The sequence below is a fragment of the Salmo salar genome, chromosome 01, assembly GCF_965601325.2.
Source record: "Salmo salar chromosome 01, fSalSal1, whole genome shotgun sequence".
Lineage (NCBI taxonomy): Eukaryota > Metazoa > Chordata > Actinopteri > Salmoniformes > Salmonidae > Salmo > Salmo salar.
Genome location: NC_138291.1, coordinates 25324058 through 25351625, shown reverse-complemented (window position 1 = coordinate 25351625; position 27568 = coordinate 25324058). Strand labels below are relative to the sequence as shown.

Below are 27568 nucleotides of genomic sequence, written 5' to 3'. Positions count from 1 at the left end.
CTTTTGACCTCTAAACCCAGTCGCCCAGGAGAATGTTTACATGATGGAGTACCCTGTAGGAGATAGCGGTTGCTGCTCTGTCATCACTGGGGCCAGGAGTTGTTCCTGACTGTGTGGCCTGGCCCTAGTCATCCCCACTACTCTCAAAACATCACACCTGAGTCAGAGATTCTAGCAAAGATGAAAGATGTCCTGTTATCCTCTTTTCTAAGGCATCCGTTTGAAAACAATGGTTTGCTAAATCTCACAGCTCCAGCTGGATTATGGTACAGTATTTGAAGCTCAAGCACAGCTACCACTACTTGGACAATGCAAAGCTGAGCGGGCAACATCTTGGGTCCCAGGGAGTTGAGAGTTACATTACCAGTGGGGATTATTTCAATGCCAGCTATGGAGGATGAGTGACTGTTGATACTGTTGACAGTGTTAGTCATCAGGGTATTACTCTTGCAGAGCAGCTCTCCTCTACTTGCCTTTGGATATCCCAGAGCTTCTTATGCTTATCCGTCTCTGCATGTTCTGCAGTGACACCAAGCATTATTTTAATGTGCCAAAATGCCACCCTGGAGAGACTTTTAAAACAAAGGAAAAAGAATCAAAGTTTAGAACCCCATTGTCTGAACAAGATACTATCACAGGAATTGTGAATAATTAATGAGCTCTTGCAACACAGGAGAACAATATGAAGCAAGCTCATAATAGGCTCTTCAATTATTAAAGTCCGGGAAGAATTATAGGCCCAGATTTTATGAATCAAACTAAAGACAGGCCCATGGTGTCATAGTCACTCTTTCCCACAAGATACCACATGGTAAAGTATCGAGGTTTATACAGTGCCTCAAACCATGCAGGGATTGTTTGACCATGGGAAATAGAGCTACTGTGTAAATACCTCAAAGCGAGTTCAATTGAGTTGAGCCTTTTGTTTTCAGGGACCTTTTAACCAGGACCTCTCAGATGATTGCTGGACTATGAAAGTGTGCATGATTTCACAATTACAACATGGGGCACAGGTGCAGAACCATGACGTAATGCAATAAGCACATGGTGAGGTAGACGTTGTTTTATCCCCCTATTTGTTTCAGAACCAGGCTGTCTATTGAACATCTCAACGACACCTGCCAAGTCCCTATGCTACTATTTCATAACAATGTATTTAGTCTATAGGGAACAACGGAAGAGCTGGTCTTCAGTCAGTTTAGCTGCGGTTCCCTATAGGATAGATTAATAAAAAAATTAATAGGTACAATGCTTGTTACTGACACCCACCATTTTCTGTTATATAGAAGGCTGTTATATAGAAGGCTACTCGGGGCTGCCTATACCTTTAGATTGAGGACTGACCTCTAACCATGGAAGGTTTCCTGCTGAAATATCAGAGGGTGACAAAATACGACTTCAGGGAAAAGCAATACATTTATTTCATACAAAACATCACAGTAACAATCAATATGGTAGTCTGACAGGCTGTCTGCTGGAGCTGTTACACGACACAGTACCAGCGGAGACACCATGACACCATGGCTCAGATCAATAAGGCAAGCTGTACATTGACGGCCTTGTTAGCCCCCTCTCTGGGGGGCGGGAGAAAAGGAAGAGCAGAGCATGTTCAGATCCCTCCCGTGTGCCTGTGATGGACCAGGCCAGCTGCTGAGGTGTGGTTGGCTGGTACAGCCTGGGCCGCCATATAAGGGCAGAGGGATGACGCACACACTCAGTAGGGGAAGAGGCCTGCCAAAAACCACCTGTTTGTACAGACTGTCAGGGCCACAGGGCTGGATAAGGTGGTTCCTCTGTTTAACCCACGCCAATCAATGCAATGACTATTAACCAGACCATGATCTGAAAGAGGTTATTACAACTACAGATATAGAGATGTAAAAATCTCATGGCGCCTCAGGTTCACTATCACCCTAACACATGCGAGAAAAAGTTGGTTGCATATCCAGAACATAGCTTTAGGAGCTTACTTTCCGCACCAAGGCACTTAGGGCTACAAGCATTTCTGAACCTGGTTCAGATAAGGCTTTTGCTTTGACAGAGCATGATTGTCTGAAGGAGACAGCTTACTCCTGGTGAGGCCTCTCTTCTAGCCCCGTGTGAGAATGCAGCAGTCAGGACTGAAATGTGTTAATGCCCTTGAAAGGCCCTGTCTCCTGCAGTGACAGCATCACCCATGGTGACAGGATTGGCTTCCCGCTCAGAGCCTCTCTGCTACCAAATGTTAGGGTGCTTTGGACTGACAGCCGAGCTACTGTCACATCCTTTACGACAGAAAACGCTCTGCGTTTCAAATCTTATCTTGCTGTGTGTGAAGACAGGTGCATAGTCCCATACTCCTCTTTAATCCCCCATCAGTTTGTACCACTTATTTCCAAAGCTACTCATACTCACACTGTTAAAGCATAGAGGTGCATCACACCCCTAAAAAACTATTAGTCGCCACTGGGAGCAGAGGAGGGAGAGCACACTGTGTTCAAACTGTAAATTATAAATTATATCTGGTGGCTCAGTGAGTTAATTAATTTTCATTAATGGAATGAAAACCTAGAGACGGTGCCCCCATGTCCATGAAATGAGAATCCGGTATTTTAAAGGTACAAAGGATAGATAGCCTTTTACCTGGTAGAAAACAATAGGCAATGAAACATGAAAGTGGGCTGATGCTGATGCAACTAAAAAACAAGGAGCCACAAAGCACCATGCTGAAGTCACAGGACCCAGGGCCTTAATGACAGGTGGCCCTAGTGAACGCCAGAGGAAAAGGTAATTAAAAGATTAACACCTCGGAGGATTCTCACCAGAGAAGATGGAGGGAACTGTCTCCAACACAACAGGCTGTTAGAGCAGGCCCATGGAGAGCTCATTTGAAATTAATCAGAAATGACTCCCAAATGGAGGCAGCTTAACACCACACTGTCACAGTCCCCCATTCTGAAACACAATTAGTTTTGCCTTCAAGTTCAATCAAATCAAGTATTATCGTGTGCTGCTATCGTGTCATATTACATTATTCAATCCAACTCTTATGGAACACAGAATGATCATTTTCTAAAGTTGGCCTGTTTTCAGTGGTGGTTAAGTACTTTGCATAAGCTATCCAATATGGGGAAGTTGGCAGCTGATATGCATGTGAATCATCAGAAACTTTTCTTGGGAAATTCACTGGTGCTGCTTATCAGTCCCCAAATTGAGTATGGGAAGTCAATTGTATTTAAAACATGACACAGTGCATTCAGAAAATATTCAGACCCCTTCCCCTTTTCCACATTTTGTTACATTTTTTCCTCATCAAGCTACACACAAAACCCCACAATGACAAAGTAAAAACAAATTTATAAAAAATATATTTATAAAATACCTTATTTGTATAAGTATTCAGGTTCTTTGCTATGAGACTTGAAATTGAGCTCTGGTGCGTCCTGTTCCCATTGATCATCCTTAAAATGTTTCAACAACTTGGAGTCTATCTGTGGTAAATTTAATTGATTGGACATGATTTAGAAAGGCACACACCTGTCTAGATAAGGTTCCTCAGTTGACAGTGCATGTCAGAGCAAAAACCAAGCCATGAGGTCGAAGGAATTGTCCGTAGAGCTCTGAGACAGGATTGTGTCGAGGCACAGATGTGGGGAAGGGTACCAAAATATTTCTGCAGCATCGAAGGTCCCCAAGAACACAGTTGCCTCCATCATTCTTAAATGGAATAAGTTTGGAACCACCAAGACTCTTCCTAGAGCTGGCCTCCCGGCCTAACTCCGCAATCGGGGGAGAAGAGGCTTGGTCCGGGTGGTGACCAAGAACATAATGGTCACCATGACAGAGCTTCAGAGTTCCTCTGTGGAGATGGGAGAACCATCTCTGCAGCACTCCACCAATCAGGTCTTTATTGTAGATTGGCCAGACAGAAGCAAAAGTCTCAGTAAAAGGAACATGACAGCCCGCTTGGAGTTTGCCAAAAGATACCTAAATGACTCTCAGACTATGAGAAACAAGATTCTCTGGTCTGATGAAACCAAGACTGAACTCTTTGGCCTGAATGCCAAGTGTCACATCTGGAGGAAACCTGGCACCATCCCTATGATGAAACATGGTGGTGGCAGCATCATGCTGTGGGGATGTTTTTCAGTGGTAGGGACTGGGAGACTAGTCAGGATCATAGGAAAGATGAACATAGCAAAGTACAGAGAGATCATTGATGAAAACCTGCTCCAGAGCACTCAGGACATCAGAGTGGGGCGAAAGTTCATCTTCCAACAAGACAACGACCCTAAGAACACAGCAAAAACAACGCAGGAGTGGCTTTGGGACAAGTCTCTGAATTTCCTTGAGTGGCCCAGCCAGAGCCCGGACTTGAACCCGATCAAACATCTCTGGGGAGACCTTAAAATAGCTGTGCAGCGATGCTCCCCATCCAACCTGACAGAGCTTGAGAGGATCTGCAGAGAAGAATTGGAGAAACTCCCCAAATACTGGTGTGCCAAACTTGTAGCATCATACCCAAGAAGACTCGAGGCTGTAATCGCTGCCAAAGGTGCTTCAACAAAGTACTGAGTAAAGGGTCTGAATACTTATGTAAATGTGATATTTCAGTTTCTTATTTTTATACATTAGCAAACATTTCAAAAACCTGTTTTTGCTTTGTCATCATAGGGTATTGTGTGTAGATTGATGGGGGGGAAAGATACTAAATCCATTTTAGCATAAGCCTGTAAAGTAGCAAAATGTGGAAAAAGTCAAGGGGTCTGAATACTTTCCGAATGCACTGTACTGTAGTGTATATAACATAGGAAAAATACATTTCACATTCACTCAGTTTTCATGCTGTTATAGGGCAGGGACAGGGGACAAGACATACTCCATCTAAAGATAGGGTTGCAAAATTCCTGGAACTTTCAATAAATTCCCTGGTCTTCTCAGAATCAGGAGGGAATTAACAGGAAATCCAGAACCCTCCAACCAGGATTTCTGGAAAACCAGGGAATTTATTGAAAGTTCACAGAATTTTGGAAACCTAGTAAAACATGACAAAAAGAGCAAGACAGAATCTGTAGCCGCGGGTACTTTATTAATGTGCTATATGCTAACTTCCAAGTTAAACAAACAAGGAACTTGACAGTAAAAAAAGCTGTGAATAAAGCTCTATGCACAGACACACACACACACACGTCCTGTGTGAGTCCATGGAGCACATGGTTGGGTGATGCACATTGATGTCGAAAGGAGCGGTAATGTCAGACAATCACTTCTCAATTTTCAAGAGGCCTTGGTGATAACATAAATATCAAGCGAACCTTTAATAAATACATTCACCAAACAAACTGCAACCATTATGTAGACGCAAACAGTCACTGAACAGGGAAGTATGTTCTGCACTAGTCACATGGTAGAAGTCAATTCCACTACTTCTCATAAAAAATATCCCTATGTTCAACTCTTTCCCTTTCTCCCTCTCCCAGGATAAATTTGATCCGTTCAACTACAATACATTATGGAGGAAATTCTCTTTTCTCCCAACAAGTAACTTCAGTTCTGTTAGCTCTCAATTCCAGCCATTCTTTTCTTTTTCACCTCCACAGCTCCAAAAGTAATTTTAATTACAAATGAAATGACCTCAACCTGTTACTGTGACTTGTCACCTGGTTATGGCAATGCACTTTTAATGCCAGTGTTATAATGCTTGAGGAAAGCCAGTCCTACTGAAAGTAAAATTGCTTTGGCAGGTCAGAAGATAACTGAAGATGTTAACTGCCACAGTTCTCTCTCCAACATGCGCTGTACACTGAATTGCCTAAATAAGTGCTCTAAAAAGAACAATTTAAGTGCTTCATTAACACACTATTTATTATATGCTAAGGCTCTTTGTCAAATGATGTTGTCAGACTATTAAAGTATAAGAAAACAACAAAGGGGTACAAATAAATTGCCTTTCCCTACTTAAAATAAAACAATCCAGCCACTAATGCATGTCAAGGGTTTATTCTCCAGCAAATTATACTTGACAATCAGTAGTCCAAATGAGAATAAATAAAATCAATAATGACAGTTAGTTAATACCACAACATTTCAAAATTAAAAGTCAAAGGGTTCCCCGAAAAACATTTGAATAAATATGAAACTATATTTTAACTTTTTAGCATTTGAAAACCATAACTATTGAACTTTATATTACAAAGTAATCATTCCCACACTAAAATAATGCACTTGAATTTACTTTTACTTCATGTAACTGGTTTCACCAAACCAAGCTGTAAACTACCATATGAATGAATGAGCTATCATATCTCAGTAGTTAAGTGCAATGGTCAGAGCTTTCTATTTAGAAAAGTTACATACAGTACCAGTCAAAAGTTTTAGAACACCTACTCATTCCAGGGTTTTTCTTTATTTTTACTATTTTCTACATTGTAGAATAATAGTGATTACATCAAAACTATGAAATAACACATATGGAATCATGTAGTAACCAAAAAAAGTGTTTAACAAATCAAAATATATTGTAGATTTTAGATTCTTCAAAGTAGCCACCCTTTTCCTTGATGACAGCGTTGCACACTCTTTGCATTCTCTCAACCAGCTTCATGAGGAATTCTTTTCCAACAGTCTTGAAGGAGTTCCCACATATGCTGAGCACTTGTTGGCTGCTTTTCCTTCACTCTGCGGTCCAACTCATCCCAAACCATCTCAATTGGGTTGAGGTCGGGTGAGTGTGGAGGCCAGGTCATCTGATGCAGCACTCCATCACTCTCCTTCTTGGTCAAATAGCCCTTACATAGCCTGGAGATGTGTTTTGGCCATTTTGCTGTTGAAAAACAAATGATCGTCCCACTAAGCGCAAACCAGATGGGATGGCGTATCGCTGCAGAATGCTGTGGTAGCCATGCTGGTTGTGTGCCTTGAATTCTAAATAAAATCACAGACAGTGTCACCAGAAAAGTACACCCACACCATCACACCACCTCCTCCATGCTTCACAGTGGGAACCACAAATGCAGAGATCATCCATTCACTTATTCAGTGTCTCAGAAAAACACACTGGTTGGAACAATAATTTCAAATTAGGACTCATCAGACCAAATGACAGATCTCCACCAGTCTAATGTCCATTGCTCAAGTTTCTTGGCCCACGCAAGTCTCTTCTTCTTATTGGTGTCCTTTAGTAGTGGTTTCTTTGCAGCAATTCGACCATGAAGGCCTGATTCACACAGTCTCCTCTGAACAGTTGATGTTGAGATGTGTCTGTTACATTTATTTGGGATGCAATCTGAGGTGCAATTAATAGCTGATTTCTGAGGATGGTAACTCTAATAAACTTCTCCTCAGCAGCAGAAGTAACTCTGGGTCTTAATTTCCTGTGGCGGTCCTCATGAGAGCCAGTTTCATCATACCACTTCATGGTTTTCGCAACTGCACTTTAAGAAACTTTCAAAGTTATTGACCTTTTTCAGATTGACTGACCTTCATGTCTTAAAGTAATGATGGACTGTTGTTTCTCTTTGCTTATTTGAGCTGTTCTTGACATAATATGGACTTGGTCTTTTACCAAATAAGGCTATCTTCTGTATACCACCCTACCTTGTCACAACACTAACTGACTGGCTCAAACACATTAAGAAGGAAAGAAACTCCACAAATTAATTTTTAACAATGCACACCTGTTAATTGAAATGCATTCCAGGTGACTACCCCATGAATCTGGTTGAGAGAATGCCAAGAGTGTGCAAAGCTGTCATCAAGGCAAAGTGTGGCTACTTTGAATAGTCTCAAATATAAAATATATTTTGATTTATTTAACACTTTTTTGGTTACTACATGACTCCATATGTGTTATTTCATAGTTTTGTTGTCTTCACTATTATTGTACAATGTAGAAAATAGTCAAAACTAAAGAAAAACCCTGGAATGAGTAGGTGTGTCCAAACTTTTGACTAGTACTGTAAATAAAGTCAGTGTACAACTATTAGCATATAATGCTAATTATATTTTGTCATTCAACTGCTAAGGCTGGCAAAGGTTAATGGCGGGGCCTGTTTAGGTTATGTAGGTTAGTCATCCATAGGAACTGAACTAATACAAGCATTAGGACTGGTACCTTGAAATAATACTTCAAATGTAAACAAAAACAGCCATTCAAATAACAGACTTAAGGGGAAACGGCGCCACTGGCCGCCCCACCACCACCGTTGTTATTGTTGCTGAGCTGAGGAGCGCCGTGCAGCATGGTAAAAAAAAATGCAATACATATTGTGCTCTTCTATCACGCGTGTAATGATGTCCGAGGGGAAAAAAACAGTGTTCGTTGTTTGCAGTAACTTCTTTGTTGTTGTATATCGCAAAAGGACGTAGCTGTTTCACCATTAAGGATTCCAACTTTAAGTAATGTATGACATGTCAATTCTCATACCTCATAAAGAATAAAGTGCTTGTAAGCAAAGTATTTTCAAGCAGACAAAAGGCTCAAAATGACTTCACTTGAACATGTATCGTTTCCTTTTCCCACCTTGAGCAGCTAGCATCCTTTCAAAAGAAACAACATTGTGCATGTTAGTCTTAACCTGACCAACTAGACACAGGACATCTACAAAGAGCTATTGGAAGCAAGTGCGGTATTAAACTAAAAGGCTCATGGTAAACGCTTGAATTAATTAATCATGTTGTTGTTCAGTTCTAGAAAATGTTATAGCAACGTCAAAAGTCCTTCAAACAATCTTCCCATTTTCTCTTGCCTATGAAACAAAACAATAAAAAGGGGTTAAACAATGTGGTTTTAAAAAATAGGTGTAAAAGTACAGTTTTACTCAAAAGGAAGACATATACAGTACTTATCTTTATGGCTGGTAATGCATTACCACCCTGCCACAGTGGTTGGTAATGCATTATCACCCTGCCATGGTGGTTGGTAATGCATTATCACCCTGTCACAGTGGTTGGTAATGCATTATCACCCTGCTACAGTAGTTCTGAACATGCATTGTCTCTCTTGTCTATTCCAAATCTACTTAAACACTACAGAAGACCATAGGGAATGCACTCATTCAGCAATCAAAAATCCCAAATTTGCAGTGATGATGAATCATACACTCATCACCTTTTCAATCCATCCACATTCACTCTCTCTCGTAGTCCAGACTACAATGCAGATGAGTCATGCACTCCTTTCTTTCCATCCATCCATCCATCCAGTTGTTCATATTCTCTCAGTCCATACTGACCTTATCGGTACTGGTGGTGTGGGTTGGGTGAGTCTCTCCTGACTCCAGGCTGAGAACAGACAGACTGGAGTCAATCAGCGCCTCTGTGAAGGGAACCAAGCATTATTTACATTGCATCATAGTGATAACTATACACTGTACCTATTTCAAATCCAAGTTTATTTGTCACGTGCGCTGAATACAACAGGTGTAGACCTTACAGTGAAATGCTTACTTACAGGCTCTAACCAATAGTGCAAAAAAAGGTGTTAGGTGAACAAAAGGTAAGTAAAGAAATAAAACGACAATAAAAAGACAGGCTATATACAGTAGCGAGGCTATAAAAGTAGCGAGGCTACATATAGACACCGGTTAGTCAGGCTGATTGAGGTAGTATGTACATGTAGATATTAATATTTAACAGGGACTAACCACGAACAAAACTATTGCCTACCTGTATTGCTCTTGGCATGCTCTAAAGGCTGGACAGAATTATCCTGTGGAGGGGCAGGGTCTTTGACATTGCTGTGTAAAATGGGAAGAACGGGGCTGAGCACACCATCCTGGCAGCTTTCAGCACATTCTGTTTTGGAGGCATCAAGAAATGGAGGGCCCTCCTGACCCTGTCTCTGCCCATCAGATGAGCTCTGCGCCTGGACAGCTGCAGCCTGCTGATCCCCCCAGTCCAGGGCATTACCAGCATCCTCCTGGTCGCCTTCGGGGGACTGCTTCTGCTCCTCCAAGTTCTGTCCGTTTTTGATGGGGGAGGCAACTTTTAACACGCTGGAGCCCTTGGTTTCTGAGCGGGCACTGTTCTGGGCCCCAGTACTGGGCTTCTCGTAGGCCCCGGGCCCCTTAATGAGCTCCTCTGAGAAGCGGACCTTCTTCTCTGTAGCTTGAGGGGACGAGGCCTCAGCCTTCCCCTGTCTGGATGTCCCGTCGTCCGGGGGGTCGTCCGGGGCCTGAGCTGTCTCGGCCTTGTCCAGGCCAGGACTGACGCTTCCACTCACTTTCTCGGGCTTCACCACATCCAGGGTTAGCGAAGACTCCATTTTGAGGTCACCATCTTTGACCTCTGGAGTTTCTGCAGTGGAGTCATCTATGTCAGGGTCAGCCAAAGCATCAAGCTCTTCTAAGAATTCCTCCAAACTAGTCTTAGAGGCCTGAAGGAGCAAAAATAAAATTCCATTAGTAATATGATAAAGAAGACAGAGATTTCTTTGTTGAACCCAAGCACAGACATTTTTTCACCAAAGCACAGCTATATCATCAATGAAAAGCATTCAGTTTAAACCTCTCACCTGCAAATCCTCCCCATCCTCGCTGGCATCCCATCTGAAATATATATTTTTTTATTAGAAACATTAAGAATGAGTGGTCTATATTCTTCAAAGTATCCTGATAACAAAGTGAGTACTTTTGCACTTAGAAAAAATACATCTGTTCTGTGTGGGGTCAAAGATAGAAAGAGATATGTAGAGAGTGTGAGTGAGACGAAATAGAGAAGGATGATTGTAGGTACACTTACACACCTGTGTGTTTAATCATGGCTGCCCTCTGTACATCCTGAGAAATGCTTGACAGTCTACACTTAGAAAAAGGGTTCCAAAAGGGTTTTTAGGCTATCCCCATTGGAGAATCCTTTTGTGGCTCCAAAGTGGCGCAGCAGTCTAAGGCACTGCATCTCAGTACTAGAGGCGTCACTACAGACCCTGGTTAGATTCCAGGCTGTATTACAACCAGACGTGATTGGGAGTCTCATAGAGTGGCGCACAATTGGCCCAGCGTCATCCGGGTTAGAGTTTGGCCAGTGTAGGCCGTCATTGTAAATAAGAATTTGTTCTTAACTGACTTGCCTAGTTAAATAAAAAAATGGTTCTAGGTAAAAACCCTTTTGATTCCAGGTATAGCCCTTTTTGGTTCCAGGTAAAACCATTTTGGTTTCCATGTAGAACCCTTTGTGGAAAGGGTTTTACATGGAACCCAAAATGGTTCTACATGGAACCAAAAGGGTTTTACCTGGAACCAACAAGGGTTCTTCAAAATGTTATCCTGGGGGACAGCCGGAGGAACCCTTTTAGGTTCTAGATATAACTTTTTTTGCCTAAGAGGTAAGGCTAGTCTGAGCAGTTCTCTTCACGCTCTGCTCTTTTCCCAATTAGCACCAGCAGCAAAACCCAATAACAGGCAACTGAGACAAGAGAGCACTCTGCCTGGACATACCTGACTGCTCTTTCCCCTGGTCAGCTCAATCTCACAGAGGACCGCACAGCCACCAATACCTGCCTCTCAAGCACCGCTAACAGAACCTAAAAGTAGTCTAGCCTCACCAATGGCTTCAGAACAAAAAGCTGGAACAGTGGGCTTTTTGAAATAAAACAGAAGAATGCACAAGTGAATTAGCTGTTTTTGGTCATTTGACACGTTGTGCTCTTTAGAGTAAGTCCCAGTGTGTTTGCATACAGCCAGGCAAGGTGTGTGCTTTCCTTACATCAACACAGGCTGTTATGATTAAATCTGCTGTTATTGCCACTCACCTTCTAGCCCTCCCAGTCAGCCGGTCCTTGCCCTTGGCTTTACTGCTGACCACTGGAACATTTTTACCCCGCTTGTCTTTGCCCCGCAGCTGCTGACCTGGAGATGAACACAAGCAAAGCCAAGAGAAAAATTCAGAATAGTTCCTCCATCATTGGCTGATTGGTAGCTTGTACTGAGGAGTTCAATGATTCAGCTGCTGGTACACAGTATAAAGCATTCAAACTCACCCCGTGAATCAGCATTTGATTTGGGGTGACCCCTCTTTGCATTTCTTCCTCCTGGAAATCAAACAAGTTCAACAATTATTGGGTATCACTGGAAATAAGACATACTTGATCATGGTCTGACTATTCCTCAGTGTTTGAGTTGAAAATAATTTACTACAGAGTGAATTTCTCACCTCTGACTGTAGGCCCCCTTTCTCTCTCCCTAGGAGATGTATCTGAAAACCTAAAGAGAGACATTTAGTTTACAGTGAAATAATTAAAACTTAATACACAGCTGGGATGTTCCATCAACAGATGAACTACCAGATAACGAGGCCATGGTTTTGGTGTTAAAGTAAACAGACAAACTCTTACCTACCAGGGTTAATGAAGGGTCCAATGCATTTGGTTGGACATTTCTCAAATATCTGTGTTATTCCACTAACCTAACAATTTACATTCCATTACTTTCATTCAACAGCCATTTTCATTTCCAAGTAATCATTACATGCTGAGCTCAGAGCAAGAATGAGACATTGTACAGAGATGACTGTGGTATCTTGAGGTCATGTAGCTACAGATTTGTAACGCTCTCAATCAATGAGAGAAGATTTGAAATGGACACGATGGCTGCTTACACATTGTTGGATTACTTAATGGAGCAAAAAAATATATTTATTTTAATAACAGTGCATTTTATAAATTCAAACAAACCACCTGCAACTGGACACAAACGTTTTAGAAGATTCATGTTTGGCCAAGTCGAGAATGAAGATAGTATGACCACGTTAAGGTTGGTCGAAAATTCTCTGCTCTACGCCAAACAGTACCTTTCCTGTAACGGCTAATGGAGAATCACGTTACAAATCTGTAGCTAGAGGTTATGATCCTACACTCCTCATTCATTGACAACATCTAAACTGCTGAATCAAAAATATTTTTCCTACTCTAGTTAGTCTCTGGGGCCTTATTTAAACCATGCCTCAAAAGGAAAGGCATCCCAGCCCCAGCTAAAAAGTCTCCTATTATCTTGTCTCTTTAAAGTTTGATGCTTCTTTCTTCTAAACAGAACATTTATTTATCCAGTCACTGTGCTGCTCACAGCACATCTGTTGTGTTTGAATTCCAACAAGGAACAGAAAGAGGGGTGTTCATATATTTTGCTCCTAAGCAGTAAGGACGCCACTGTTTGAAAGGACAGCAGCTCCATACATAGTAAAATTCTGGGTTCCAAATTCAAAATCATGTAAGCTATATATAAGATGTTGTTTTCATTCTGTGGCGCTCAAGGCCTAAAACTGGCCTACTTTTATCCTTTCTCCATGGTTCTAAAACATTGCATGTCAGCTTGTTACAAACTTCTTCTAGTGAAAGTGCCCAATGTCTAGCATAGCTAACAAAGGGAGAGGGTGGTAAGAGTACTAGGGAGAGGGTATTTAGATTATAGGATAAATACCCTTTCAAGATTTATCAAAGCCATTTTCTAAGAACGGCTCATAAACAGAGGTGATCCAATAAAGACGATACCTCAGAAGAGAACAAACACATTTTTGCCAGGTCATTCCTTCTCCTCCCTCTAATAGCGTTATTTGCCAGTCACCATCCAACATCATTACATTTGCTGTGACTTGTTATTTACGTCTTGTGACTTGATTGGATTAAGTCTTGTGACAGTGTGAAATCAGTATCATGGGACAGGGCATGGTCCAAAATGTGGATCGCGTGAATACCTCCAACAATGGAAATCTTCCACCAGAGTAAATTAACATTCTGAAAGTACCTTAGAGCAGGGTTTACTAAACTCGGTTTGGTTTTTGCCATAGCACTACACAGCTGATTCAAATAATCAAAGCTTGATAATGAGTTGGTTATTTGAATCAGCTCTGTAGTGCCAGGGCAAAAACCTAAAAAATTGTTTGTACCACCATCTTCTCTCCGCAGACACCATTCTGCGCTTCCTTAGAAAATTCAATGCAACCATTTCTACATTTAGAAGTACAGAAGATAGAAAGACAGATACATCATTGTTCAATAGAGGAAGTAATAGAGAAGGTAATCTCCTTGATGAGTGAATGAGTTAACGTTTAAGTTTAGTTACAATGACAAGAGAATGGCCTATTTTGCATGGTAAGAGATGAGATGTGTGGTAGTTAGCTTTAGTTGTTGTGTGAACAAGACCAGAAGACGAGCACATACAGAAGAGTACTTTTTTTATTGTAACATTCATTTATAATCAAAATGGAAAATGAGCACTCAGACATGCATCAAGCAAACAGAACAGCCAAACTGAAATGATTGACAGAGCAAATTAAAGAAGTGCAAGCAGCCAGGGATGGGAGTGGGCTTACATATTCTCTGTTTTGTCCATGTCCCATGCCCGCCTCCACTGGCCCTTGGCATTTTTGTGGCGTGCCAAGCGTTCACGGTCGATCTGCTCACGCTCCTTCTTCCAGCACAAGTACTCCTGCTGCTCCTCTTTAGACGTGGGGATGGTGAGGTCTGTGTCGCCCGCTGGGTGTAGCCTCTCAGACTCCTGCAAGGAGAACACAAGTACCAGTCATAGTTTAGTGCCAGTGGTGAAAACTGCAAAAGGCCTACCATGGTCAGATATCCAATCTGTACTTCAGCTGTGAGAGGAAGCTTTCTTCAAACACTTTGTGTGAGACAGTGGCAATACAGGTCAAAATAACAGCCTTATATAATAATTGGCCTTGGATTGGTGAAGCCTCTGGGCAGTCCAGAAGATCAGAGGAACAGCAGGGGTCTGAGGGAGAACTGAACAAGTGCTCTTGGTTCATACATAAAAGAGGTTATATCTGTAAATTGGATGGGCTTTCATCACATCATTGTGACTAGTCACCCCGGGTCCTAGAGAGCTACAAGGCTTTCATCCAAGTTATCAACCTGTTCTGAAATTGACCTGGGACTTTCCCACCCGAACCCAATATGCATAAAAATGTTTTACACAGACACACACACACACACACACACACACACACACACACACACACACACACTTTATTAACCAGAACTGATACAGTGTGAGAGGGAGAGAGGTGCTGCTCTAGCAGGCGGGGGAGGGGCTATACTGTGAGCGAGTGACACAGAGAGGTAGAGATGAGACAGTAACCAACCAAGCCGACTCGCGTTATAGTTGACTGATAGCTGCCATAGCTAGGCTATTATCAAATATGATTATACAGTACCTGTCTTGACTGCATCAAACCAAGAGAAGCTAGTTAAACTAGCTAATGTTAGCTAGCAAGTGACATTATTTAGAATTCTGGATCTGGACCCTTTCTGGTCTTGGATTGGCTCTCAGGTTTTCTGGTACAGGTGGATCCGTGAAGACTTCTAGTGTGATGATACTAGTGGTAACGCAGCGTGATGATACTAGTGGTATCGTAGCGTGATGATACTAGTGGTAACGTAGCGTGATGATACTAGTGGTAACGCAGCGTGATGATACTAGTGGTAACGCAGCATGATGATACTAGTGGTAACGCAGCATGATGATACTAGTGGTAACGTAGCGTGATGATACTAGTGGTAACGTAGCGTGATGATACGAGTGGTAGCGTAGCGTGATGATACTAGTGGTAACGTAGCGTGATGATGCTAGTGGTATCGTAGCGTGATGATACTAGTGGTATCGTAGCGTGATGATACTAGTGGTAACGTAGCGTGATGATACTAGTGGTAACGCAGCGTGATGATACTAGTGGTAACGCAGCGTGATGATACTAGTGGTAACGCAGCGTGATGATACTAGTGGTAACGTAGCGTGATGATACTAGTGGTAACGTAGCGTGATGATACTAGTGGTATCGTAGCGTGATGATACTAGTGGTATCGTAGCGTGATGATACTAGTAGTAACGCAGCGTGATGATACTAGTGGTAACGTAGCGTGATGATACTAGTGGTAACGTAGCGTGATGATACTAGTGGTAACGTAGCGTGATGATACTAGTGGTAACGTAGCGTGATGATACTAGTGGTAACGTAGCGTGATGATACTAGTGGTATCGTAGCGTGATGATACTAGTGGTAACGTAGCGTGATGATACTAGTGGTAACGTAGCGTGATGATACTAGTGGTATCGTAGCGTGATGATACTAGTGGTATCGTAGCGTGATGATACTAGTGGTAACGTAGCGTGATGATACTAGTGGTATCGTAGCGTGATGATACGAGTGGTAGCGTAGCGTGATGATACTAGTGGTAATGTAGCGTGATGATGCTAGTGGTATCGTAGCGTGATGATACTAGTGGTAACGTAGCGTGATGATACTAGTGGTAACGTAGCATGATGATACGAGTGGTAGCGTAGCGTGATGATACTAGTGGTAACATAGCGTGATGATGCTAGTGGTATCGTAGCGTGATGATACTAGTGGTATCGTAGCGTGATGATACTAGTGGTAACGTAGCGTGATGATGCTAGTGGTATCGTAGCGTGATGATACTAGTGGTATCGTAGCATGATGATACTAGTGGTATCGTAGCGTGATGATACTAGTGGTAACGTAGCGTGATGATACTAGTGGTATCGTAGCGTGATGATACGAGTGGTAGCGTAGCGTGATGATACTAGTGGTAATGTAGCGTGATGATGCTAGTGGTATCGTAGCGTGATGATACTAGTGGTAACGTAGCGTGATGATACTAGTGGTAACGTAGTGTGATGATACGAGTGGTAGCGTAGCGTGATGATACTAGTGGTAACGTAGCGTGATGATGCTAGTGGTATCGTAGCGTGATGATACTAGTGGTATCGTAGCGTGATGATACTAGTGGTAACGTAGCGTGATGATACTAGTGGTAACGTAGCGTGATGATACTAGTGGTAACGTAGCGTGATGATACTAGTGGTATCGTAGCGTGATGATACGAGTGGTATCGTAGCGTGATGATACTAGTGGTAACGTAGCGTGATGATACTAGTGGTAACGTAGCGTGATGATACTAGTGGTAACGTAGCGTGATGATACTAGTGGTATCGTAGCGTGATGATACTAGTGGTAACTTAGCGTGATGATACTAGTGGTAACGTAGCGTGATGATACTAGTGGTATCGTAGCGTGATGATACTAGTGGTAACGTAGCGTGATGATACTAGTGGTATCGTAGCGTGATGATACTAGTGGTATCGTAGCATGATGATACTAGTGGTATCGTAGCGTGATGATACTAGTGGTAACGTAGCGTGATGATACTAGTGGTATCGTAGCATGATGATACTAGTGGTATCGTAGCGTGATGATACTAGTGGTATCGTAGCGTGATGATACTAGTGGTAACGTAGCGTGATGATACGAGTGGTATCGTAGCGTGATGATACTAGTGGTAACGTAGCGTGATGATACTAGTGGTAACGTAGCGTGATGATGCTAGTGGTAATGTAGCGTGATGATACTAGTGGTAAGGCTTCCATGGCTGGCCAAACTAAACTGCTACTAATATGAGCTCTAAGAAATGCCCTTCACAACATTCTCAGGGACAGGGATGTAGACAGATGTGCTTGTCACATGGCCCCAAAGATGCATCTCAAATATCAATAAACTCCTGTCTTTAGGGAGACTAGATGCTTGGCAACAGCAGGGAGAGGAAAAAGGCTGGAGCTTGTCATTGCTGAGAGTGTGTGCACTGTGCAGGTGAAGGGTGTGTCTCCTGAGAGTGTGTTGCTACAGACAAAATAACTTACACACTGCTCCAGAATCCAATGGCGGCTAGCTTTACACCACTCCAGCTGACGCTTGGCATTGCGCGTGGTGATCTTAGGCTTGTGTGTGGCTGCTCGACCATGGAAACCCATTTCATGAGGCTCCTGACAAACAGTTACTGTGCTGATGTTGCTTCCAGGGACAGTTTGGAACAAGAATCAGTGTTGCAACCGAGGTCAGACGATTTTTACACGCTGTGCGCTTCAGCACTCCCGATCTGTGAGCTTGTGTGGCCTACCACTTAGCGACTGTTGCTCATAGACGTTTCCACTTCAAGATAATAGCACTTACAGTTGACCAGGGCAGCTCTAGCAGGGCAGAAATTTGACTACTGACTTGTTGGAAAGGTGGCATCCTATGACGGTGTAACATTGAAAGTCACTGAGCTCTTCAGTACGGGACATTCTACTGCCAATGTTTGTTTGTGGAGATTCCATGGCTGTGTGCTCATTTTATACACCTGTCAGCATCAGGTGTGGCTGAAATATCCAAATCCAATAATTTGAAGGGGTGTCCACATACGTTTTGCCATGTAGTGTAGATACTACTCTACAAACCAGGAGAATCGATGTGTGGTTCCATTCATGCTCTTTCTGTGAAGGGTTTTTACAACCGGACAGGAGCAGTCAGGAGACAAGAATAATGGAGACAGACGAAAGCCACTGATTGGGCACAGAGGGATAAACTAGGGACAGGCAGAAAGATGTTTTCCTCCACGGTGTGGACCAATCAGAGACAGGTAAACATGTGGCTCTCCTGCAGGCACTATCGGGAACGTGGCATCCGTGATCATCTCTCGGTTTGCTTCTCCTCGCTCCTCTTTGTCTATTCTTCCCCGGTCCTGTGGGATGCAGGGGCCACAGGGGACGACATGTCTCACATGTTCTAACAGGCCTACCCCCGCTGGCTCCGCCAAGCACACCACTAGTTAGCACTTTCAATTTCCTGCCTCTGCTGGGGCTCCCTCCCAGGGTTACAGGGGTTCAGGGAGGAGCCGCACACTGGCCAACAGAAAAAACCTGGGTCATATTCATTAGGGCATTGTAGCAAAACATTTTTCAACAGAAAATGAAAACAAGACTTATTGGACTTAAGTTCAATAGGTTTTATATTTAGTATTTTATTTGGTGTCCATTGAATACCCTGTGCTCTGTCATGTCTAGAACTGTATGACCATACTTATTCCGAAGCGGTGTTGGATACCTCCCAAATCAGAACAACTTCATTTCTAGGCTATATCAGATCATAGCTGCTAACATAGCTCTGATCATGTTCTTCTTATGCAACGCTGGCATCCAAAAACCAGCCACGATGGAAGAGGTTGCGTAACTCATAGCATTCTCCACAGCCGGGCTGAGAACACACCAACGTAGTATAGCTGAGTGGGACATGAACAGCATCACTTGTCATGTGGCTCCTTCCTTGCGGGTAGGAGTGTTGGGCCAGTAACCAAAAGGTTGCTGGGTCGAATCCCCCTGAGCCGACAAGGTAAATATCTGTCATTCTGCTCCTGAGCAAGGCAGTTAACCCCGAAGAACAATTGCTCCAAGGGCACCGATGATGTCAATTAAGGCAGCCCCCCACACCTCTCGGATTCAGAGGGTTTGGGTTAAATGCGGAAAACACATTTCAGCTGAATGCATTCAGTTGTACAACTGACTATGTATCTCACTTTCCTCTGAAGGCTCTGTTCAATCCCTCCCTGCCTGCCTCCTGCTTCTGGGTGTTTATCACACTCCTGATCTGTTACCCAACCTTGCTCCTACCCTATATTTCACTGGCAACACTAACAGACCAAGAGCACAGGTGGCACATGGGGACAACTTACCAGAGGGAGTGGGGGGGAGGGGGGGTGTAAGGGAGAGGGCGATACTTTTGTTTTGGGAAAGATGCAGTCTTCTTCAACTCCGAAGACCGGGAGTGTTGGAGTCTGTTTCTATATTTCCTTGGTTATGAAAATATGTGTTTATTAGATGATATTGCTCATTAAGAATATAATATTGAATTTCTATATACATATGGTGTTTGCATTTATTTGGTTATGTGGCCTCTTATTATGGTCCTATAATTTGAATTAAAATATGGCAATTACGCCCTCTAGGCTCAATCAGTTGGAAGTACGGGGCTCAATCAGGACGGGTGGGCTTGCCCAGATAGGTGCATATTGGGTATAAGGAGGGGAAGTAAGTGCCTACTAGTTATGGAAAATGTTTGTGATACTGGGATGGCATACATTTTTTTAACCATATACGTTTTTACCCTGATCTTTTTTGTTTACCTGGAATATTGGAACCTTTCTTTGCCTTGCATTTATCATTTTGGATTCTACAAATAAAACGTGAAGTTTAATTCATCATGCCATCGATTTCATTTGGATTCTTGGGTTTTCTAAAATGGATTTTGGATGTGCGTCTCAAACGTGCAACTAGTTTTCCCACGGCTATTCGAAAGCCACCACATTTAAGTTAAAATGTCCACACTTTATAGATTTATCAAGTCACCTGGAGCAAATCAGCGTTGCCAACAAAAGAGACCGTGAGTACAGTACGGGTATCATTTTCAAGTTAAGCCATTTCTTTGTGATTGTTGGTTTGGAAATGTTTGACGCGTCTAGTTTGGAAACATTGTCACAAGCTATTCAACTGTGAATGAGCCATCGGTGCGATGGGAAGCTGTTAAGCGCTATTGGAAATGCATTGTTGATATTGAAGTGTGTAACTGAAAATTGTGAATGGAAATGGCAGTCACCCATTCTTAAGCTCTGGTGGAAAAAAAGTTGGAAAGGTGGATGGAAGCTCGACTAACAAAGAAAAAGAATGCAATTCAAGCATTGATGGATGGTGGTGAAAATGATGACGTCGTCAGTAGTAACGTTAATGTGTTCAATGGTTAATTTGCTGAGTTTATGGAACTGTATGTGGCTGTGCATAATATACTGCTCAAAAAAAGAAAGGGAACACTAAAATAACACATCCTAGATCTGAATGAATGAAATAATCTTATTAAATACTTTTTTCTTTACATAGTTGAATGTGCTGACAACAAAATCACACAAAAATAATCAATGGAAATCCAATTTATCAACCCATGGAGGTCTGGATTTGGAGTCACACTCAAAATTAAAGTGGAAAACAACACTACAGGCTGATCCAACTTTGATGTAATGTCCTTAAAATAGGTCAAAATGAGGCTCAGTAGTGTGTGTGGCCTCCACGTGCCTGTATGACCTCCCTACAACGCCTGGGCATGCTCCTGATGAGGTGGTGGATGGTCTCCTGAGGGATCTCCTCCCAGACCTGGACTAAAGCATCCGCCAACTCCTGGACAGTCTGTGGTGCAACGTGGCATTGGTGGATGGAGCGAGACATGATGTCCCAGATGTGCTCAATTGGATTCAGGTCTGGGGAACGGGCGGGCCAGTCCATAGCATCAATGCCTTCCTCTTGCAGGAACTGCTGACACACTCCAGCCACATGAGGTCTAGCATTGTCTTGCATTAGGAGGAACCCAGGGCCAACCGCACCAGCATATGGTCTCACAAGGGGTCTGAGGATCTCATCTCGGTACCTAATGGCAGTCAGGCTACCTCTGGCGAGCACATGGAGGACTGTGCGGCCCCCCCAAAGAAATGCCACCCCACACCATGACTGACCCACCGCCAAACCGGTCATGCTGGAGGATGTTGCAGGCAGCAGAACGTTCTCCACGGCGTCTCCAGACTCTGTCACGTCTGTCACATGTGCTCAGTGTGAACCTGCTTTCATCTGTGAAGAGCACAGGGGGCACCAGTGGCGAATTTGCCAATCTTGGTGTTCTCTGGCAAATGCCAAACGTCCTGCACGGTGTTGGGCTGTAAGCACAACCCCCACCTGTGGACGTCGGGCCCTCATACCACCCTCATGGAGTCTGTTTCTGACCGTTTGAGCAGACACATGCACATTTGTAGCCTGCTGGAGGTGATTTTGCAGGGCTCTGGCAGTGCTCCTCCTTGCACAAAGGCGGAGGTAGCGGTCCTGCTGCTGGGTTGTTGCCCTCCTACGGCCTCCTCCACGTCTCCTGATGTACTGGCCTGTCTCCTGGTAGCGCCTCCATGCTCTGGACACTACGCTGACAGACACAGCAAACCTTCTTGCCACAGCTCGCATTGATGTGCCATCCTGGATGAGCTGCACTACCTGAGCCACTTGTGTGGGTTGTAGACTCCGTCTCATGCTACCACTAGAGTGAAAGCACCGCCAGCATTCAAAAGTGACCAAAACATCAGCCAGGAAGCATAAGAACTGAGAAGTGGTCTGTGGTCACCACCTGCCGAACCACTCCTTTATTGGGGGTGTCTTGCTAATTGCCTATAATTTCCACCTGTTGTCTATTCCATTTGCACAACAGCATGTGAAATTTATTGTCAATCAGTGTTGCTTCCTAAGTGGACAGTTTGATTTCACAGAAGTGTGATTGACTTGGAGTTACATTGTGTTGTTTAAGTGTTCCCTTTATTTTTTTGAGCAGTGTATATTGTCTGAAGAGGAAAGAGTCTGATCATGCTGATCATGCTCTGTTGTATCAGAAAGTGCATCCAAGTCGAAAAACTATTCAGAATTGCAAAGTCTGCTTCTCCATATTCCGAATGGATCTAACAGCGGCTTCTGGTAAGAGCAAGGCAATCAATGATGGTCACATGTCACGAGCCGTGGAAGCGAAAGACAGCGGCCTCCCGCAAAGCAGTCTACACTCCCAACGAGAGGCCTGGGGCAGATACAAAAAAAACAAATAGTTTAGACGTCCTGGAGCCTGATCTTCCTGCACCTTCGTCGCTGGGGGTGCCGGTGTCTGCGGCCGCAGTACCTACTACTACGATTTCGAAGTCGACGTCGGCAACCTTCCATTCCTGCTCTGGATCAAGCAGGGCTTCTCCATCTGTTGGAGGCCTGCACCAGGCGCCGGGAGCAACGGGCTCAAGTTATCCTGCCTCTCGCCCATCCATAAAGGGTTCTCCAAATCCTGTGAAGTGTGGGAGTGGGTGGATTTCCTCATCATTCTCGCCAGATGTGATTTTGGGTAGTTCCCTGGTAAGAAATGTGACCATTTCTGGTGCAAAAACAACATCCTCCCCTGGAGCTCGAATAAAATACATTACTAAGCTTCTCCCGAACGTACTACGTCAGGACATTGAAATCGATTCTATCGTAGTCCATGTGGGTTTAAATTACATTATGAAGGGCAGCTCTGAACAGTTGAAACTGGATTTTAAAGAGTCCGCTAGACACTAACAAAATACCCATCAAATCTGGCCCTGTGCCCCCTCTGAATCGTGGCATGGAACACTTTAGCAGGATTCTTTCTCTTCACAAATGGCTACGTGATTATTGCAGCTCAATGGGTGTAACTTTTGTTGACAATTTCGATAACTTTTGGAAACAAAACCATTTTTTTATAAGGAGGATGGGATCCATCTAAATCATTTGGGTTCCTGGACCCTTTCACAGCATTATAAGGCTGTGTTGAGACAATGACTTATCAATGACCCAAGCCCAGCTCAGCTAATCCCTACCATTGTGACGCAGAGTTGTCATAATGCTTCAGCAAATGTATGATTACCAGGGGCGTTGGTAGACAATGTAAGTAACCTAATTAATGTCTCTCTTAACTGTCCTGAATGCCTCTGCTGATCCTACAGCTATTGTATGCAGTAATCATGTGCCTATGAACCAGATTTATACTGCTGGCACTGAGCCAGTGTGCCCTAGGAGGAAGTTCAATGTTTGCAGTTCACCCTGCACTAACATAAATAACATGAGCTTATCTACTTCTGCTAAGCTTCCCAGTAAAGCAATAAAAGCAATAAGTAAGCATCCCAGAAGAAAAGTGCTCAAAATAGCCCAAGTTAACATATGTAGCTTAAGAAACAAGGTTCACTAAATCAATCATTTGCTAGTAAAAGATGACATTCATATTCTGACTCTGAAACTCACTTAGGTAATGACTTTGATGATACAGTGGTAGTAATACAAGGTTATAACATTTACAGAAAATATATAAATGCCAATGGTGGGGGTGTTGCTGTTTATATTCAGAACCACGTTCCTGTAAAGATTAGAGAGGATCTCATGTTAAATACTGCCTCACCTAAAGCCCATTCTGGTGGGAAGCTGCTATAGACCAAGTGTTAACACTCAGTATCTGGATAACATGTGTGAAATGCTTGATAATGTATGTGATATCAACCGAGGTATATTTTCTGGATGATTTTAAATATTAACTGGCTTTCATCAAGCTGCCCACTCAAGAAAAAGATTCAAACTGTAACCATTGCCTGCAACCTGGTTCAGGTTATCAGTCAACCTACCAGGGTAGTTACAAACAGCACAGGAATGAAATCATCAACATGTATTGATCACATCTTTACTAAGGCTGCAGAAATTAGCTTGAAAGCAGTATCCAGATCCATTGGATGTAGTGAGCACAATATAGTAGCCATATCTAGGAAAACCAGATTTCCAAAGGCTGGGCCTAATATAGTGTATATGAGGTAATACAATAAGTTTTATAGTGATTCCTATGTTGTGGATGTAAAGAATGTTTGCCAGCAACAAACGCAGACACTACACAGCCAATTATATATTGTAATTTTGAATTCCTTAAAGTGAGTGTGTTAGAGGTGAAAAATGAATGTCTATTGTCGTGATGTTAGTACCATTAACGCAATGACAATTATTTTATCAAATAATTACATACCACGTTAAATTATTACGCGATTAAATAGAGGTCAAACAATGGTCGTTTGATAGGGAAATGTTCTTCTTTTCTCGTCTTTGGTCAAGTTTACTAGACTATTTTACATATACAGCTGCAGACTGTGAATGTGTAGTCTTAATCTTCTTCACTCATCGAGAGTTCCTAACCATTTGTGATGTATTCAGCTCGTGCTGCACGTAACTGGTCTGGTAGAGTCTAACCATTTGCAACATCCGACTTACACCGGAGTCCGCTTGGTCTAATGTGAAAGGAGTTTTATGCACTCTGGCAAAAGGGGGCGTTCCATGACACCGACATAATGTCTGTGCTCACGTGGGTGTGGTCACTGACTGGGTAGAACTTTTATATGAAAAACAATTCTCATTTAGAAGGCTAACATCACATTTCATCTTATCACAAATAGTTTCATATTTAATCATATAAAGTTCCACAACATTTAGATGTAAACCTGACAACTTGAAAATGTACACTTTCAGAGATAGTTATGTTGTTCTACCGTCTTTAATGACATCACAAAATCGAAATGAATTCGACAGAATTGTTATTTATATACCCACGGACCATTCCAAATGTTTGGATTACAGAAATACTGTTTCATTATCCAATGATGGATGTCACAGTACTACAAAATAACGCTCTCTGCTGTAAAAGGGATTTTTTTACTTCCATTTCTGCAGTGGGAGAGAAAGTTCCTGCAATGTATTTAAGACTGTCATAAAATGGCCAACTTCCGCCCCCCTCCTCTTTGGTAGGAGAGAGAGGGGCTCTCTCTGATCCTCACACAGGAGGGAAGGTCATGACACTATCAACCAACGGGGTCTGACAACTTGGATGGAAAATTATTGAGGATAATAGCAGACGATATTGCCACTCCTATTTGCCGTATTTCAATTTAAGCCTACTAGAAAGTGTGAACCCCCAGGCTTGGAGGGAAGCAAAAGTCATTCCGCTACCTAAGAATAGTAAAGCCCCCTTCACTGGCTCAAAGAGCTGACCAATCAACCTGTTACCAACCCTTAACGTTTTGGAAAAAAATGTTTGACCAGATACAATGCTACTTTACAGAAAACAAATTGACAACAGACTTTCAGCACGCTGATCGGGAAGGACATTCAACAAGCACAGGTCACTTACACAAATGACTGATGATTGGCTGAGAGAAATTGATGATAAAAAATATTGTGGGGGCTGTTATGCTTTAGTGCGACTTTTGACAATCATAGTCTGCTGCTGGAAAAACGTATGTGTTGACTTTACACCCCCTGCTATATTGTGGATAAAGAGTTACCTGTCTAACGGAACACAGAGGGTGTTCTTTAATGGAAGCCTCTCCAACATAATCCAGGTAGAATCAGGAATTCCCCAGGGCAGCTGTCTAGGCCCATTACTTGTTTCAATCTTTACTAATGACATGCCACAGGCTTTGAGTAAAGCCAGTGTGTCTATGTATGCGGATGACTCAACACTGTACACATCAGCTACTACAGTGACTGAAATGACTACAACACTTAAAGAGTTGCAGTTAGTTTCAGAGTGGATGGCAAGGAATAAATAAGTCCTAAATATTTCTAAAACTAAAAGCATTGTATTTGGGACAAATCATTCACTAAACTAAATCATGTGGAGATTGAGCAAGTTAAGGTGACTAAACTGCTTGGAGAAAAGCTGGATTGTTAACTATCATGGTCAAAACACAATACAACAGTAGCTAAGATGGGGAGAAGTCTGTCCGTAATAAAACACTTCTCTGTCTTCTTAAAAGCACTATCAACAAGGCAGGTCCAACAGGATCTGTTCAGTCATGGTCAAGTGCCACAAAAAGGGACTTAGGAAAATTGCTTTTGTCTCATAACAGGGCAGCACGGCTGGCCCTTGGATGTACAGTGAGGGAAAAAAGTATTTGATCCCCTGCTGAATTTGAACGTTTGCCCACTGACAAAGAAATTATCAGTCTATAATTTTAATGGTAGGTTTATTTGAACAGTGAGAGACAGAATAACAACAACAAAAAATCCATAAAAACAAATGTCAAAAATGTTATAAATTGATTTGCATTTTGAGGGAAATAAGTATTTGACCCCTTTGCAAAACATGACTTAGTACTTGGTGGCAATCACAGAGGTCAGACGTTTCTTGTAGTTGGCCACCAGGTTTGCAAACATCTCAGGAGGGATTTTGTCCCACTCCTCTTTGCAGATCTTCTCCAAGTCATTAAGGTTTCGAGGCTGACGTTTGGCAACTCGAACCTTCAGCTCCCTCCACAGATTTTCTATGGGATTAAGGTCTGAAGACTGGCTAGGCCACTCCAGGACCTTAATGTGCTTCTTCTTGAGCCACTCCTTTGTTGCGTTGGCCGTGTGTTTTGGGTCATTGTCATGCTGGAATACCCATCCATGACCCATTTTCAATGCCCTGGCTGAGGGAAGGAGGTTCTCACCCAAGATTTGACGGTACATGGCCTCGTCCAACGTCCCTTTGATGCGGTGAAGTTGTCCTGTCCCCTTAGCAGAAAAACACCCCCAAAGCATAACGTTTCCACCTCCATATTTGACGGTGGGGATGGTGTTCTTGGGGTCATAGGCAGCATTCCTCCTCCTCCAAACACGGCAAGTTGAGTTGATGCCAAAGAACTCCATTTTGGTCTCATCTGACCACAACACTTTCCCCCAGTTGTCCTCTGAATCATTCAGATGTTCACTGGCAGACTTCAGAGGGGCATGTATATGTGCTTTCTTGAGCAGGGGGACCTTGCGGGCGCTGCAGGATTTCAGTCCTTCACGGCGTAGTGTGTTACCAATTGTTTTCTTGGTGACTATGGTCCCAGCTGCCTTGAGATCATTGGCAAGATCCTCCCGTGTAGTTCTGGGCTGATTCCTCACCGTTCTCATGATCATTGCAACTCCACGAGGTGAGATCTTGCATGGAGCCCCAGGCCGAGGGATATTGACAGTTCTTTTGTGTTTCTTCCATTTGCGAATAATCGCACCAACTCCCTTTAAGAGTGTGCACCTAATCTCAGCTCGTTACCTGTACAAAAGACACATGGGAGACAGAAATCTTTCTGATAGAGAGGGGGTCAAATACTTATTTCCCTCATTAAAATGCAAATCAATTTATAACATTTTTGACATGCGTTTTTCTGGATTCTTTGTTG

At 42.9% G+C, this 27568-nt stretch overlaps 1 protein-coding gene across 2 annotated transcripts in view; it reads right to left on the bottom strand.

The window, feature by feature from the left end:
* Positions 1–7865: 7865 nt before the first annotated feature.
* Positions 7866–27568, bottom strand: part of LOC106581812 (uncharacterized) — a 43563-nt gene continuing 23860 nt past the window's right edge. For both annotated transcript variants that reach the window (XM_014164457.3, XM_082972784.1), the window contains exons 7-14: positions 14284–14468; positions 12130–12179; positions 11957–12007; positions 11729–11825; positions 10493–10526; positions 9646–10354; positions 9213–9295; positions 7866–8726 (exon numbers count right to left, since the gene is read on the bottom strand). In XM_014164457.3, coding sequence (XP_014019932.2) covers positions 8700–8726; positions 9213–9295; positions 9646–10354; positions 10493–10526; positions 11729–11825; positions 11957–12007; positions 12130–12179; positions 14284–14468 — 1236 coding nt within the window. In that variant the 3' untranslated portion in view covers positions 7866–8699. The remainder of the gene's footprint in view (positions 8727–9212; positions 9296–9645; positions 10355–10492; positions 10527–11728; positions 11826–11956; positions 12008–12129; positions 12180–14283; positions 14469–27568) is intronic.